At 43.6% G+C, this 18260-nt stretch overlaps 1 protein-coding gene across 16 annotated transcripts in view; it reads left to right on the forward strand.

The window, feature by feature from the left end:
* The window catches only part of PAK3 (p21 (RAC1) activated kinase 3), a 302356-nt gene that overhangs the window by 191130 nt on the left and 92966 nt on the right, over positions 1-18260 (forward strand). For 14 of the 16 annotated variants that reach the window (XM_021080688.1, XM_021080682.1, XM_021080687.1 and 11 more), the window contains one exon: positions 9344-9545. In XM_021080688.1, coding sequence (XP_020936347.1) covers positions 9371-9545 — 175 coding nt within the window. In that variant the 5' untranslated portion in view covers positions 9344-9370. Of the gene's footprint in view, positions 1-1136; positions 2750-9337; positions 9546-18260 lie in introns of those variants that run through there. The other 2 variants (XM_021080683.1, XM_021080689.1) reach the window with 2 other exon arrangements.

Here is an 18260-nt window from a genome sequence, read left to right on the forward strand (position 1 = left end):
ATATTCCTCCCCCCAGTTTTTTGTCAGACTGTGTTCTAGGTCACAGTCCAGGCTCCACCAGAGTCCTTGGGAACCACCGGCTCATTTCCCCCTCAGGCCTGCTGACTCCTACATCTTTTTTTTTTTTTTTTTTTTTTGTCTTTCTGCCATTTCTTGGGCCGCTCCCGCGGCATATGGAGGTTCCCAGGCTAGGGGTTGAATTGGAGCTGCAGCCACCAGCCTACGTCAGAGCCACAGCAACTCGGGATCCGAGCCACGTCTGCAACCTATGCCACAGCTCACGGCAATGCCGGATCGTTAACCCACTGAGCAAGGCCAGGGACCGAACCCACAACCTCATGGTTCCTAGTTGGATTCGTTAACCACTGCGCCACGACGGGAACTCCTGACTCCTACTTCTTGCACCAACCTCTGCTTCTGCTTTATCTGCAGTTTTCCTACCAGAATACCATTTCTCCCTTTGAGGTGAGGGCTGGGCCCTGTGATCTCAGCCTTGGGCCATCCCAGGGCCACAGAAAGACTTAGGCACATGGCAGTCTTCTCTTTGTGTGTGCGGGTGAGCCCCGGGGAAGCAAAGCTGATGGTGTGTGAGAACTGGTGGTGAGCCCCATGGTATAGACGTGGCAGGGGCAGCTGCAAGCAGGCGGTAGAGTAATGGGCAGCAAGGGCAATGACCCGCTTGGTGGATCCGACAGCTTATAAGTGAAGAATTTGAAAGTTGGCTACAGGAAAGCCAGAGGAAAGCCAGCTTGCTCAGTTGTGAGGTTATCCTTCATGCTTTTGGTTTCTAGAGGAATTTCTTTGGCTGGATTATGATCTTTTTTCAGACCCACGAGCAGTTGTCTTTAAAACAAAAATAATTGTCTTTGGTAGGGGTAGGAGACGGAACTCCGGCAACTAAGGCTACGGCCGGCCGAATGTGTATCCCCTACCATTTGCGAAGTGGGATAGATGGAAAGCAGGTCTTGTCCTGTCCCATTCTTCCTTCAGCATTTGAGGGAAGCCCCTTATTTATTAAATTTTTTTTTTGGCCACATCTGCGGCATGTGGAAGTTCCCCGGGCCCGGGATCGAACCCACACCACACAGTGACCCAGGCTGCTCCAGTGACAGTGCCAGGTCCTTAACCCACTGTGCCACAAGGGAACTCTGGGAAGCCATCTTTTTTTGAGGAAGGAGAAGCCCTTTTTTAATAGGTAGTATTTCCTCTTCCTTAACTGTAGCCCCCAAATAAGATGCTGAGACCCACGCTCAGCTCTTTTGTAAACTTAGGTTAAGGGACAAAAGCTTGAAGAAGAGTTGCTGCATTTTATGCTGGCCTCCAGGTCTGGCAAGAAGTGTCTTTTCGGTGGAATGTGAGCTTTGCCAAAATGATCTAAATTCCTAGTTTAGAAATATGAAATGCCAAGCTCTCAGTTGACCCCAGGTAGCTCTTCTCATCAGACATTCAGTGGGCACCTCTCCCTGTAGAAAGCCGATTTGGGTATAGAAGACTGAGGATAGAGCAAGCTCCTGGGACTCTGAGCCATAAGGCACAGGTTGGAAAACAGTGTCCAGCCATCCCTATGGTATGCAAAGGGCCCTAGCAACTTTGGGAATTGAATTTTTAGGCTTGAGTTTGAGGGACTTTGTGGCTCCCTCACAGGAGCGGATCAGGGAAGGGTGTAATTATCGCCCATGCATAGTAGCAGAGAGCAGCTAGAACCCCAGAGCCTCAAGACATGGGTTTACCATATCCTGTTCCCTTGCACTGTTAGTCTGCGTCGAATTTTTTCTGTCTGAATGCTTCCAAGGATACTACATTCTGTTTTGAGACCTAGGAAATGTTTTATTACTAGGTTTTGCTTCCCTTTTCTCTTTCCCACATGTTTATTTGAGGCATGTTTTTTTTATGCTTAAAAAAAAATTCTACCTCTTTTCTTTATGCATCCGATTTTCTCTTCTTAGGAGCATCAATGTTGGAAATGAAAAGCTGAAACCTATAATAATGCATCGGTTTGCAAATATAAACACACATCAGATGATCACTAGCATTTTCTTGGCGTTAGCTCACGTAGCATACACAATGAATAATAAAGTATGATGCGACGTACATTTAGAAGCCTAAGAAGCCATCCGAATAGGAACTGTTTGCCCCACACCACATATGCAGTCTCCAAAGTCTGGATGCTGGGATATACGTATTGATTTCCTTATTTGGGACCCCTCATTGAAATTTGCAACTGTAACACGCCAGCTTATTGGATTTCATTAATGGGACGTTCCCGCTGAAAACAAGGGAAGCCCCTCATAAAGCTGTCAGCAGAGAACAGGAAGACAGCAGAATCAGCCTCATTTGCTCGCGGGTGTGAGGGAGACCACGAATGTATTCTCTGTGACTGTGCTTAGTATGTGTGTCACCAGTGAGCTATCTTTTGCCGGATCTAAGATCGCAACGAGGCGGCTGTAAAAAGAGCTAGTGGCTCCCTCACTTGTCGGGCTGCTTTCGCAAATCTGCCTAACACGTAGCTCAGCTCCTCCTGATCAAGTGATCTTCGAGATGGCTTCCCTGCATCACACACTGTAATGGTATCTCCCAGGCGAGGCTCTCTGAAACAGCACACCCCTGGCTCTGATAGCAGAGTTCCCTTGGTGAGTGCCCCAGAACAGACGAGCCCCAAAACGAGGCCGGCTCAGAACTGGTCCTCTTGGAGTTCTGTCAGGAAATCTCCTAGCCTTGGGTCTTTGGATGAGAAAAGCAGTCGAATTCAGTAAGTACCAGCCTGCAGTGGGTGGAAATGAAAAAAGCTGCAACTGTCACATGAGTGCTTGGAGAGGATGAGAGTGTGTATGTGAAGAGAGTGTGTGTGTGTGTGTGTGTGTGTTTGTGGATTGGATACACACTGTCATGGTGTCATGGAAAGGGAACAGACCAAGAGTTTGAGATTCTAGACTCGGTTCTTTCAGTTACTTTGTCACCCTGGGTAAGTCACTTCACCTCTGTGCTTTGTTAATTCCTCGTGTGGAAAATGGGGATGGCGTCCCCTTCTTCACGTGTTGGTGTCTGGCTCCAGGAAGAGCAGGAGCTCAAAGAAGCTTCTTGGACATTACAAAGTCATAGAGTGAAACGGGAGGTGTCGATAATACGATGGTAGCTGGCTTCTGCGTGAGACCCAATTCCTTGGCAGTTGGACTGGTGCCAGTATTTCCAGACACCTTCTTGGCTCAGACCTGCTTTTGAGTGGGCATTTATGAAAAACTTCCTCAGAGCTTCAACAAATGCAGAGTTCCCTCCCATGTGTATTTATGCCTACTGGGAACAAGGCACTGCACTAGGCAGTATAATAGCATACAGTTAGGACGGAGGGGTTCTTACCGTCCAGGAGCTTATGATCTAGTGAGAGGAATGGCATGTTTAATGACCATGTGCAATTTGCAACAAGAGGATGGAAACGCTAAGTTGGGCCCATCCAACTATAGTTGTCTCATACACCACGTCTGGAAATGGGAGTTTGGGTTTAGAGCTGCCAAAGACACAGTCCTGGCTCATTCTCCTCCTTATAAAATGTAATGAATGCCCTTTCTCTCTTCTTCGGCATCTTAGCCTATGATGGGAAATAATTCTGAAAAGTTGCTAGAAATCTTCAGAAGCAAGTTGCTATAAAAAAGCAAGTTGCTACATTGTGAAAGCAATATATCTTTCACATCATACTACATTATCCCCTTTGCACACTAGGTGATTCCCCCCCGCCCTTTTCTTTTTCTCTCTCTTATTTTTTCTTTTTGGCCATTGAAAATAGTTCACTACGTCTTCTTATACTGTTAGTCATAAGTGTGCGGCCGGTTGGTTCAGTTGCTAATAATATGTTGAAGATAAAGTGGGTTTAGGGTCAGCATAGGCTAGTTAGCAAAGCATCATTTGTTTCCCTGTCACGGTTTATACCTGGAAGCTGACCTAGCCGTCTTGAACATGTGGGCTTCTGTTTACAAGGGAGCCCAAGAAGGAGCCAGCAAGGGACTCTTGGATCCCTTTTCCCACCACCAAAGAATAATTCAGTGTAAACCTCATGCTCAGAGTGAAAGCAGCAACCTTATCCTCAAATAGGAAGAACAGTCTAGCATTGATATCATTGTCTGAGGAGACATTGGCTGCCTTTAAAACCTGGAAGCTGTCATTAAAACATCAATTGTTCTTGTTCTGTAGAGCTAATTCTTGTTATTAAGATTTCCCCACTTCTAGAAATTGGAAATGCGCTCATGTTCCGTTAATGTCGTAACATAGACTTCTTTGACTTGTCTAGGACATTTTTGAGACCCTAAAATCAGTCATCTGTGCTCTTGGCGGTTTAGCTGCCGTCTCATCAGCTCCAGGTGCCGTGCCTTGCACCCGATCCTATTCTTCATGGAGGTATCTCAGAAGCATTAGGAAGTTCAGTCTGGAAATTTCCCGTGGGCTCCGTCTCATTTCTGGGTTAGATCCTCAGTTTGATGTGAAAAGGATGTAAGCAATATTGATGTGCTCACCGATTTCTAGCAACGGCCCTGTGTGGCTGGTGGTTTGGGAGCTTTACCTCTGGGTTTATTAGATCAGGGCTGCACATCTGCTGGCCTGGGCTTTTGTTTTTTGACAGGAGGCCAGTGTTGGTTTGTTTCTCACTGGGAAAATATGCAAATAAACAGTTATTTATATTTTGAAAGCAGACAGAATAATACAGACATGTGGGTTGTCTTTGATGGCACCAGATCTGAGGAAAATATTTGTTTTGGTTGCTAATGGCTTAATAGATGGTCTTGCAAGTTGTGGAGCCAGGATTTCGGGATTGTCACCCTTCACACACCTGGGTAGAGCACCTGTGGCAAATGGATAAACTGGCATTTTGGGTTGTGTCCAGTCCAACTCTTATGTCATGGTATGAATTTTGGCCACATTAGCTGCAACATATTTGATTGCCTATCTTTTCCCTTGACTCCTGGAACATGCATGTTGGTGGCTTTCTTTTGGAACCTATTAAACATTCTCTGAGGGTCTAGTTTGGTACCGCGTTGATTAAGAGAATGCATTTTAGAAGAATGAGAGAATGATGACAATTATTTATAATGCCTAAACATTTCATCTAAAGTTGCCATGCATCTTGATAAAAATTTCCCTCTGAAATCCTTTGGAATAAGTCTCTGTGTCAAAGGGCAAGTCACTGAAGGCGTGGAAGTGCGCATGCACGTGCGTGCTCATATATGCCTGCCCTTGCGCTTGAGGGTGTGGAGAACAGAGAAGAGAGAGAGAGAAAAAAACATAAAGAGGGAGAGAATGAGAGAATTCATCTTTCTCACTACTCTGAAAATAGGGTGTTCCAGCTTCTTGGTTATCATGAGGCAAGAGGCTCATTCATTTACTGATGAATTTCTATTGTAATTACAGAGAATTGGTAAGCCATGTTAAGTCCCAAGGGCTGAGCCCAAAATACACCATCCGCACAAGCCATTAGAATCCTCTCTGAAAAGCCTAGTAGCCAAGTCTGAAATCAATTTGTGAACAGATATGAACTGTTGCTCGTTGTCCATTCAAGTTCTAGTTGTTTCTCCATAATGCTAAGGGCCAAGTTCTAAAAGCAAAAGGAAATGGCCTGTGGCTGGATCCAGCGTGACCCACACTTGCAAGTTTCTGTTGTGTTGCAGAAGCGAACCACAACAGTTAAACTTTCCAGATCAACAGTTTTTCGATTGGGTTCCCGGAGAATAATGGCGCCTTTGTACAATTCTTGAAATAGAGCCTAGAGCCGCTCCACACAAAATAGTCTCTTTCAAGATCTTGGAAATAATGACCTCATAGGCAGATTGAAGCAGCAATCCATTAATAGTATCCTTTATAGAAAGCTGTCTCAGGGGAAGGACCTGGTTTAGTAAATCGGCATTGTTTACAAACATGACAGAAAAGAATCTCCCCTTTTTCTCTATGTTTGTGGACTGGTCGGAGACACCTCCCACTTGGGAAACAAATACATTAACAGCAAGGCTTCCTTACAGGTCCCTCCCCTTTCTCCACTGGTCACCTAAAAGCGTGCTTTGAAGCACTTGCTTTGAAGGGGAGTTAAAGCTAACAAGAGCCTCCTGTACTATTTCCTTGGTCACCAATTCAGAATAATCTGGAATCACTGGCAGAAGATGAAGATTGGTTGTGCCTTGTAAAGGGCGATGAAGAACTGGCGTAATACAACAGGATAATTGGAGCAAAACCAGCTCTGAAATGTCTAGGGAAATGGAGGGATCATGTGCTTCATGGTCCTACTGTGGCCGTGGACAGAGTCCTCAGTTTCATTTCCATCTCTGTCAATGAGGTTTAGTCCAGCCCCTCTTATGATGCCCTGATGAGTTGAATGGCAGTAAGCCAATTCCAGCGCACAGGGCAGTGGGAAGGCATGCCGTCTAAGGGGGGGCCCTTGAACGATGCCTGTGATGTGGACCACAGCAAGAGTGGGATGCAAGTTTGGGGCAGGGATTTCTAGTCTAATATAGGAGAGTATTGTGTTTTATATCCTAGGTAGCCCTTTGTTCCCAACCTGAAAAGAAGCAGGGCATCTACCTGTAGAGTCTCTAGCCAAAGAGAGTCATTAGGAACAACACCACCAAAAAGGCCACCGTTAGCCACACCTAATCATCCAGAACAAAGAAGCCTAGTATTTTGGATTATGCAGGTGTACTTGAACCCTGACTGGCCCAGACTTCTACTTGCCTTGTTGTGTAAGGTCAACTTTGTATATAATTTTAAAAGGCCATGCATGTTTCTCTGACTTTTGTTATCTCAAGTCAAATAATGTGTCATTAGAAAATAGGTATCATCCGGAATAGAGTGGTTCTTTCTCCCTGTGATACGTGTTTTTCCAAAATTTGTTTTCTTGGTATTTCTATTTAGACCCTCAGTTGTTTTGCAATAACTTCCAAATTTCATTATTTTTACCAAGCTAGATTCTATATATTTGAAGTTTATTTAATAATCAGCTCATATTCAGGCATTATTTTTGAACCCAGAAAATTGAAACAAACAAAACACACATACATACAGAAAAAATTAGTGCTTTTTTTCTGATGGCAAATTCTTCTTGTGACTCAGTTAAAACCATGGGGAAAAAGAATGGATATATTTATATGTATGACTGATTCACTTTGTTGTATACCTGAAATGAATACAACAACATTGTAAATCAGCTATACTCTAATAAAATAAAATTGAAAATAATATAAAAACAATTTAGAAAAGCTATTTTAAAAAAAAAACTATGGACCTCTGTAATACAGAATACCACTGGTGAAGCCTGTCTTAAACTCTCTCTTCTTCTGGTGAAAGAGTGAATTTAGAAGGACCAAACTCAAAATGCAAAAAAGGATATAGACTCATTAGCTCTGGTTTCATGTTATAGTTAAAATATTTACCAGTAGTATCTATGAATATGCTTGATCCTTGACATAACAGTTACTTTATCATTTTACCGTGTGCTATAGTTTTATCCATATGGGTAAATGTGAGACTTAAATAAGTTGTTGGTTGTGGTGACAAGACATTTACTACTGAGTATTTCACTCTTGTGATTCCTGAGCAAAAGCGTGCAATGGTGGTCATGATTCATTAAGAAAATGCAAGGCGTGACACTTAGGCAAGGGCAAAGAAAAGAGATCTCTTGGCCAAATCAAGGTCAAACCAATCTTTGCTGGTTGGCAGTCACCTGTGCAGATGGAGAAACCCTTAACTGATACTTCCCTATTTTTGAATATTTAACAGGCTCTAAATATTTCACACATTTTAAAATATACTAAAATTTTAAAAGATTTCCACATAATGGAATATAACTTAGAATTCATTACTGAAGATAGTAAACACATTACAACTACAAAGGGCTGCAAAGAATTATGGTGGATTATTTTTCATTACAGCGAGGAACAAGGAGACACCTGTTTTGTCGTTATTGTACTCAGGTTTGTTTATAGTAAATGTTATTGGAATAAAATGATATGTATTTGGAGAGCTCTTATACTCCTAAATTAGTGCCAGTTAGTGCTTGAGGAAATTACAGGGGTTTTGTTGCAGTGGGACTTTATTTTCCTTGTGTTCAGACTGGAGATGCACCCTAAGGTACTCTTTAACACCTGACTTGCGATGGCAAGAGTCAGGGCCCTAATGCAAGGACTTGAATTTGAACGGAAAAGCAACTAGAAATAGAGACGTTTCCTTGGGGACTGTTTGCTTCTCCAGTTCACTTTAGTCTCCGAAGATACTAAATGAATGAAACCCAAATGTATTCAGCTCTAAGCACAAGATACCAAAAACTAATGAAATTAAGAGCAGATACGTTGCTAAAACCCAGACTGGTTCTTACAACCTGGTTAGCCCTGTCAGCTCCCTTGTTCCTACTCCAAGACATAAAATATGACAAGGAGTAAGGTAATGGTGTCTCCCCAGGAAGTGGTCCCTGGAGCTCCTCTTTGTTCACAGTGACATTTGGCTCTGCTTTATCTTCTCCCTCCTTCTTGAAGATGGGGTATTATTTCCCCTAGCAGTCCACCCCAACTCTGCTGAAACTACCAGGTTTACTAGGTTGTTTCTCAGTTCTTTCTCGCAAACCCATAGAGTGTATTTTGTTAATCAGGTACACACAGGTTAAGATTCAGATGCCAAAGACATCCCTGTGTCAAAGCGACTCACAGGTCATTGTCGTGGGCCGTTAAGCATCAACAGCCTAGTGGCCTCAGGTTCAATCCCTGGCCCAGGAACTTCTGCCTGCTGCGGGTACAGCCAAAAAAAAAAAAATCAACAACCAGGCCTCTGTCAATTCCAGTCTCCCAGGAGGTGGTATGACCTGACCTTGACAATCATCAGGATAGAAATTGTAGAGAAGAAAGATGGTAAACTTTGCGTTAAAAGACCGTGAGCAAACAGCAGGAAATAGAGTGTCATTGTGAGAAAAGGAAGTGACTTTAGGTGTCCGTGTATACATTGTCAAAAGCCATTAAGGACTTCTCTGGTGGCCTAGCACGTTAAGGATCCGACACTGTCCCTGCTGTGGCTTGGGTCACTGCCATGGACGGGTTCGATCCCTGGCTGGGGAACTTCCACATGCCACAAGCACCACCAAAAAAAAAAAAGAAAAAGAAAAAGCCATTACTGCTTTCGCTTCCCTCTTTGGGAAATTTCATCGTTGGGCTTTAGGGAGGCAGCTCCCTTCACTCTAGAAAAGAAACCGCTCCAAATGGTCAATGTCAAACCTGAGACCACATGAGATGGATGGTTTCGTTTCTAAGATGTTCGGCTCCTCCTGTTTACTAAGACTGGTTCTTCACCCTCTCGTTAACTCGCCTTTTCTCCTCCTCCGCTTTAGGAGCCGTGCAGTCAGTTGTAACTGAAAATGTCTGACGGTCTGGATAATGAAGAGAAGCCCCCAGCTCCCCCACTGAGGATGAACAGTAACAACCGGGACTCTTCGGCACTCAACCACAGCTCCAAACCACTTCCCATGGCCCCCGAAGAGAAGAATAAGAAAGCCAGGCTCCGCTCTATCTTCCCAGGAGGAGGGGATAAAAGTAAAGTATCAGTGGCCGGGCATTGAAAAGGGGCTAGTTTATTCTTTCGTTGTCACTTTCTTTTCTCGAGTGGTCATTTCTGGAGCATTGGCTGTTCAGAGCCTGCCTGACCTTTACATCTACACCGTCAGAGGTTGCATTTTGTCAGAGGATCCTGTTTGATTGACTTGCTGTGTGGTTACAGAAAATACATGTATGCTGTGTTTGCCTTTCACACAGAAGCGAATTCATAGTGTTAAGGCCCGGGAAATCATAGCAACAGTACTGTCTTAGGTATGTGAACAGGGACTTTCTTTCTGATAACTCGAAGGCGAATTCAGAGTCAGCCCTTCCTAACTGCAAGGTGTCCTTATCAGGACTTTGCATAGAGGTGGATCTGCTTCCATGTATCTTTTTGACAACCTTGAACACTTTGAATTGAGGATACGGGAGTCAGTCTAAGTGTCACATTATTGTCTCTCTAAGTCACGGGATGGGAAGAAACTTCTGAGTCATCTGTTTCCTTTCCCATTCTCCTGTTCGTCATCCCCTGCACAAGCAGCCCTTTTTGCATCGAGTATCCCAACAATATAATGTCATTTATCCTTGGGTTGGTCACATACCATTTGGTCCTTAAATATCAGATGCAGACACATGGGAGGTATAAAATCTCTAGTCGTTGTCAGGTTGCATTAATTAGCATCAGGCTTAAACATGGTGTCTGTAAATGTGACGATTGCAGCAAAAGAGAGTAAAGCCAAGTACAAGGACTCTGGCACCAGAGAAGGTTGCCAAGAGGGTAAGATGGGTGATGTCTGTAGAAGAGGAAAGGGACATTCTCGACCTGCTTCTTAAACGTAAAAGAAATAGCTTTGTAGTCACTTACATGGTATTAATGACTTCATACCATAAGGAAACCTGAAGCTCTTAATTAGGGCCAGTATTGCCTCTCGTACATAATACCTGTGTTCCTTACAAGATACTTTATCCCTGGTGACCCAGGGATGGGAAAGATGGACATGATGTTCAATGTCTGGAATGAAGACAAGCAAAGGAATAAGAAAACACTTTGGGAGTTCCCGTCGTGGCGCAGTGGTTAACGAATCCAACTAGGAACCGTGAGGTTGCGGGTTCGGTCCCTGCCCTTGCTCAGTGGGTTAACGATCCGGCGTTGCCGTGAGCTGTGGTGTAGGTTGCAGATGCGGCTCGGATCCCGCGTTGCTGTGGCTCTGGCGTAGGCCGGTGGCTACAGCTCCGATTCAACCCCTAGCCTGGGAATCTCCATATGCCGCGGGAGCGGCCCAAGAAATAGCAACAACAACAACAACAACAACAAAAGACAAAAAAAAAAAAAAGAAAACACTTTGCTTCCGAGGGACGTGCCACCGTGCTAGAGGAATTTTTGCAGACATGTTTTCAGAAGCCGGAGTGGGTCCTGAGACAAATTGTGCTGGGAGCAAGGGATTCGAGACATGTATGGTGCACCATGACCTGGAGACCAAGTCTTATGTGACAGTGTTACCCGGGAAAGAACCACTCGATCCTGCAGCTGCTGTGTTGTATCTGCCATAACTGCAGAAAGTGATTGAAGAGGGGGATTAGGTGCCTATATAAATCTTGGGTGCCCTTGAGACCACCATGCTTTGGAAACCCTTAAACGGTCCTATTTGCCCTTTTGAAGAACAAGAGCCAACTGATGCTGACATGAGGCCAGCCGGAACAGAGAGGCTGACATTTCTGTTTTGTGCCAACGCTACAGGTGACCTCATAGGGAAACCATGAGTGCTCTAGTGAAAACCATGCCCATCAGAATTAAAAACCAAGCTAAGTTTCCAGTATACTGGCCTGCCGACAGAAAAGCCTTAGAAGACTCCTTCTCTCCTTAAGGATGGTTTGAACCATGCTTTCTTGCAGAAGTTCAAGACTACTGAAAAGAAAAGTCTTGAATTCAAAGACCTATTGATTCTTCGCTGTCCTTCTGTGCCTCAGACGCATTTGCCAATGTGCATCTTGATGTTAAGGTTGTCTTTATAACCAGTCGCATAGTGCAGATCCTTGAGCCCTAAGATCCCTATTTGATCTGGCCATTCAAGAAGACCTAGGCCCAACTAAGATATTAATAATGTGATGTGCAGGATCTCACAGAGGCTCCTCTGTCTGAAGATCCCTGTGCCTGGGAGTCCTGTGCCATCACCAGTGCTGAATTCTTCATAATGGAGGCATCAGAGCATTGGACAGAGCCTGCCATTAGTGTGACCTGGGAGATTTGGCTAGAGATGGTGAGGTATCTTTCAAGGAGTTCTCCTGAAGACAAAGAATCTTTGGATCAAGGAGAACCTACAGGTGAAGATGAACATTTGGCCCAGGAACAGTCACTGCCTGCAGATGAATCTGAACCTGTTGGTCCTAATTCAGGTGATGTGATGAGCCTGAGGATGACTCTCAGGAAGCTCTCAGGAGCCCAGAGGGGATTGTCATAAATGGTGATGAAGATAATTAGGAAGCTATGGCACTGAAGGCAAATACAGTTATAAGCAACAGGAGAAATTTTTTTAGAACAAGATCAAAACTTCGCCAAGCGAGTAATGAAAAATTGGTACCTTTTCATGTCAAATCTTACCTGTTCAAAGCTTGAGCGATTTAGCAGAATTCCATAAAGAGGTGCTATGATGCCTTAAAAATAATCACATTGGACAGAAACCATCATCAGCAAAATTTAAGTCATCAGGCAGCGCCATTTAGTACTTTTGCTGGACAGCTGATAAGCTGCCTTCATACAAAGCTTGAATGATTTAATTGAACTCTATAAAGAGGGGTTAAGAGTCTTTTTACAACACTGTGTTCAGAAAAAGAGCCTGCATCATTGAGCGGTGCCTTTTAAATATGTGTGCTGGACAGCAGATAAGCTGCCTTCAGACAAACTTGAATGATTTAATTTGAGCTCTATACAGAAGTGCTAAGGTGTCTTCAGAAAAGACTTGAGGAGACAGGAAGCTTCTTCAGAAGAGCCAGTCATTAACTCATGCCACTGAAATTCACTTGGTTGGTAGGGCTCAAGCCCCAAGCGAGTTGTTACAATCTCATGATTGGACTTAGATGAAGAGCATTAGACTGAGAGCTTGAAGATCCATGATTTGAACTAACAGCCCACTTGTGTTCACTGTTTCACGGTCACAGTGAGTTGTACATCCTCATCCGCTCTGGAAACCATGTCAAGATCCACATGGAAACTACATAGAACCTATCCCTTTGCCAACTTAAGCTGTGGAAGTTCTCATTATTCTTTTATGTAATGTGCTGTCATTGTTTTGTTTCACTGCACAAAAACATATTGTTGAGGGCTCTCAAATTTCATATGTGACCTCAGTTCCACTGCCCCCCCCCTTTTTTTAACCTTCTTCAATTATAATTTCCTCTGCTGAGCTCTCCTACCTAGATGGGGGTCATTCAGGATCTTGACCCTCATAGATGCAGAGGGATTACTACTTCTGTGTTTCTGCCTCTCAGTGACTACTTGGATTGTACCCCAATCAGTCTTGAATGAATGGAAAGAGCACTGGACTTGGGTTCTGGCGACCTTGGGTTCGAGTCCGGCTCTGCCACCGATTATTGTGAGTTTGGGCCAGTCACTTAGTTTTTCTGAGCCTCGATTTCATCACCTGCTAAATGAAGATAATAAGACCTGGCCTACCTAGGAAAATACTTAGGATACTCAAATGTAATTCTAAGTATCAGTGCTATTAAAAGTAAAATTAACAAGTGCTAAATAATTGTGAGGTGTTCTTACATTTGTATCATTCTGGAACTTACAAACAACGACCTAACTAGGTTTTAGAATTCTTGCTTCCTTTTTAAAGTAACTTTGCCCCTAACCATAAATGTCACTTATAAAAATTTTATTTATTTACTTATTTTATAAACAACAGATGTTTATTTCTCATAGTCGTAGAGGCTGGGAAGCCTAAGATCGAGGTGCCAGCAGGGTTGAGTTCTGGCAACAGCCCTCTTTCTAGTTCATGGCTGGTGTCTTCCCAGTGTCTTCACATGGTTGGAAGAGCTAGGGGTCTCTCTGGGGTCTCTTTCATAAAGCACTAATCCCATTCATGAGGGCTCCACCCTGTGGAATTAAAGAACCTCAGCTAAAATTGGAGTCAGGACAAGTCTGTAGGGGTAATAGCTCTCACTCCCTGCCATACATAATCAGTTACTTCGAAGAGGAATAGACTTTAGGCTCTATGTCCAACAGGAAGGTGCCTTTTCTTTATAGAAACTTTTTAAAAGAAAATTAAAATTACCCATAATGTCACAAGATCCCAAGTAACTAACTGGGTTGGTATTTTCCCTCCCAGTTCTTCTTCTCTTCTTCCATGTGAAAAGCTTGGAAGATAAAGGCAAGCATAAAGAAAAAAATTAATTAAAACGACCCCTATTCACAAATTGCAGAAACAATGTTAACATTCTAGTGGCTTGCTGTCCAGACTATCTTTTTTTTTTTTTTTTTTTTTTTGTCTTTTTGCTATTTCTTGGGCCACTCCTGTGGCATATGGAGGTTCCCAGGCTAGGGGTTGAATCGGAGCTGTAGCCTCCAGCCTACGCCAGAGCCACAGCAACGCGGGATCCGAGCCACATCTGCAACCTACACCACAACTCACGGCAACGCCGGATCCTTAACCTACTGAGCAAGGGCAGGGACTGAACCCGCAACCTCATGGTTCCTAGTCGGATTCGTCAACCACTGTGCCACGATGGGAACTCCATCTTTTTTTTTTTTTTTTTTTTAATGGCTGGACCGGTGGCATGTCGAAGTTCACAGCCTTAGGGATCCAACCCGCACCACGGTTGCAGCCTGTGCCACAGCTGTGGCAACGCCAGATCCTTAACCTACTGTGCCACAAGGGAACTTCCTCTGTCCAGACATTTTTATGGTGGTATATACGTATACTTTTTATGTAGTTAAAATCATACTATATATAGTTTTATATCCTGCTTTTTCTCTTGATATTATTATGCGCATTTTCCCTCATTTAAAAAAACTTCCATAAATACCATTTTTGATGGTGTATAATATTTCATCATGTAGTGGCATCATGGTTTATTTAACCATGTGTTTTGTTGGTTATTTGGGATCCCATCCAAATTTTTGTCATAAATAATATCACATTGTCTGTTTATTTAGTTAAATGAAAATACTTGCTTTATCGACAGCAGAGGTTTTTGTTGGTTTGTTTTAAGGGGTCTCGTGAATAAGCTATATTTCGTTGACCAAATGGAATGGCAAGAGACAGGTAGAGGACAAACAGGTAGCACATGTAATTTCCAGATGGAGGATGTGTCTGTTGGAGGCCATTCTAAAAGCTGAATCTTGGTGTTAGAGCAAAGTTAAGAGGGACAGTTTGCCACCGTATTATTTATGCTTCACTGTAGAAAAGTGTTCAGAATTTAGACAAGGACAAGGACATCCTGAACGAGTGGTTTGATGAGGTTTTTATGGAGCCCATGAACTGTGAGACTGATCGGGTTTCTCTTTTGTTGGCTATGAGAAAGCTGGAAGCCAGGTGTGTGGCCCATGCCTTGCACTCGTAATGGGACTCTGGCACATATGCACCTTGTATCAGCTTTCTTCCAGGCTCCATTTTCCCTTTAACTTGAATCTACTTTGAATGTCTGCTGCCATCATCCTGTATTTTGTGAATTCTCGCAAGCCGCCTTATGTCCATTTTGGAACAAGGTGGGCAGTAAATACATGGATGAATAAATAAATGCGTAACAAAAATGCCCGAATCAAGAAAACAATAAGGCAAAGGCAGTGAAACAAATGAATCCGCCAGGCCTCTGAAAGTGGCACAGTCCCTCTGAAAAGAATCAATGTTAAGGACTTGGAGCTTGGGAAAAGGTGGGAAAGAAGCAGGCGAGGTTGCCTGTGGAGGTGACATGTCCTCTGTGAAGCTTGTGTCTTCTGCACCGTGCTTATACGTCACGTCACGTGTCTTGTGCTGTCCTGGAGCAGTAGGTGTGTTTCAGGGGACGTGCGATGCTGTGTGAAGGGCTGTGTCTTTACACGGTTTGTGTGCTTTTTGTCTGTGGAACATCCGGAGAGATTTGGGAGCTGGTGTGCCTGGAAATGGAAGTGAGGACCCCTCTTCCTGGAGGAGTGCAAGGGGGGAGTCGCATAAATCAAATCAAGCCGAATAGGAAGTGACCCTCATTTACTGATGAGTTCCTAGGATCCCGGCTGTGTGACAGGCACGCTACATGTATTGAGTCTTTCAGTCCTTACGCCTACTCTGTATTATCTCCCTTTTTACAGATGAGGCCATTTAAGCTCCAAGTGTATAAGGCGATAGTAAACGCTTGAAGCCCGAAGTCTCCCAGATCCGTCTGACCCCAAACCCCAGGCTTGTTCTACCCTAGCACACTGCCTTGCAACAGGACAAGGGGCTGTGTGCTAAACTACGTCCCTAGCATCCAAAAGCCAACAGTGGCTTTCATTTTTCCTTAAGAAGATGGCAGTGTACTTTAAAACATCCGAATTTCAGAAAAGGAGGCTTTTTGTTGCCACTCAGAAGGAAAGGAAAGTTTAAATTTGTTTTTCTTGAAATACAGTTGATTTACTATGTTGTGTTAGTTTCAGGTGTAGGGCAAAAAAGTGATTCGTGTGTGTGTGTGTGTGTGTGTATGTGTTTTACATTTTCTTCCATTATAGATTATTACAAGATACTGAGTGTAATTCCCTCTGCTATACAGTAGGTCCTTGTTGGTTATCCATTTTATATAGAGTAGTGTGTATGTTTGAATCCCAAACTCAGAAAGGAAACTTTTCTGTCACTTTTTGTTTTTTGTAATAAGTGGTGGCGAGAAAATATTCTTGACAATAGAGATGGGCTGACACTTGATTTGGGTGTTTGATGGGTTAGATTCGCGTTTGGTGTGTGTGCTATACTGACTTGCGTATCGCTTACTTTAGAAAGTGGAGGCTCTAAAAGAGTGTGTTCATATATATAAAAAAGTGCTAAGTGCCGTATAGCTTTGTTATTGTATTGCATATATATAATTGTTCTAATTCTTAGAGTATGTTATCTTCTATATACACCGCACAGTGAGAAGCATCACTGTGCAACAGTTAAAGAAGACTCAGTTATCCAGTGTACTCTTGTTACTCCAATGGTTCGGTCAATACACGTTATTAACTTCCATCTAATTAATGCACAATAAAAAAATACTTAGTGTGATAACTAGACTGAACAGTATGCAGTCTTTCTTCAGTGATGCTGAAGACCCTTTGGGATCTTGCGGGATCTTGCAGTAGCTCAAGGTTATTTTCATCACACTAACAATGAGTGGGAGTCTCAATTATTAAGGGTTTTGTGAGCAGAAAGCCGGATGTCAGAGACCACGACATCCTGAATGGTATTTACCTTCTTCTTGGTTTTTCAAATGTAGGCCATACAGCTCAGCAAAGAGTGCTCTTTGGAGGTCACTGCCCTGCCCTTTGGGGAGCCTTGAAGGGCAGAGCATCTTGCTTTTCCTGCAGGGTCAGGGCTTTGCCCCAGGAGAAGAGCCTCCGGTACTCCTAGAAGTGTTTGAAATGGGAAGAAGGTGGGAGAAGGATGCACATTGTCTACTAGGGCCTGTGCTTCTACTTCAAGGCCAATAAAGAGAGAAATTGGGCACAACTCTGGCGGCCCACTAGAACCAGCAGACAAATTCAAAAGAAGTATCGAATGCAGGATTGGGGCAATAAAGAGACCCCAGGAAAGAAGCAACAGGCAGACATAAATTGAGAGAACAAAAAATGTATAAGAGGGAGATTAGGAGATAGAGAAGATGCAGGGGCAGGAGATGGATGAGAAGAGAGGAAGACAGGAGATGTGTCAAACATCAAAATGAAATAATGCAAAGAAAGGAAACTTGACCCTAGCTAAGGAATATGAAGTCGCTTTCCTCGGTAAAACAAATGAGGCCCTTTACCCCCCTTTCACCTTAATTTGTGCCTTGTATGCCTGTCCACATGATCAGACGTGTCTGGTAGAGAGGACTTTGCCTCATATTCGCTTCTTGTTTTCAAGCATTTTCCACTGAAATTGCTGCACATGTGGATTGGGTGTAAATGAGAGCGGAACTGGTGTGTGTTGCCGGGAAGAAGATGCCTAAGCGTCAACTTCCTAATGATTTGCCAGAATGATCACTGTTGCTGAAAGCTTTTGAAGATGATACCCCCCAAGGTGATGGCTGTCTATGTGTGTGTGAATGAGGTCACTAGAAGGGCTCACATGGGATCATTTCCTTTTCCCCATCATCCTCATGCACACCCAGCCTATAAATTGGGCTGTAGCTGCTCTTGCAGAACCAGGTACCACTTGGAGCTTTTATCTGTACATTAAAGGCTGCGGGGTTATGGAGAGCCTGTGTTGTTTTCCATAGCCCAGAAGACCTGACAGGAGGAAATGGGCCAACTAGTCCACCAGAGGGCATGGAACTAGCCGTAATGAAATTCCCGATATGCCAGTTAAATATTATGAGTTACTAAGGGTAAAACTTCCTAGGTCCTTTTTTTTGAGGGAGTCTTATGGCTTTACCAGGTTCTCCCTGAAGGCAGGAGAATAAACCTTCCACCATGGGCCTTCCCAACTGTATACTTCTGGGGTTTGCTAGTATAATAAAGGATAAAAATATGGTAAGTATTTAAGATAGTCCAGTTTAATCCTCTTCCTTGGTAGTTATATTTGCAAGGACATC

This window comes from Sus scrofa, chromosome X, assembly GCF_000003025.6.
Source record: "Sus scrofa isolate TJ Tabasco breed Duroc chromosome X, Sscrofa11.1, whole genome shotgun sequence".
NCBI classification, from domain to species: Eukaryota; Metazoa; Chordata; class Mammalia; order Artiodactyla; family Suidae; genus Sus; species Sus scrofa.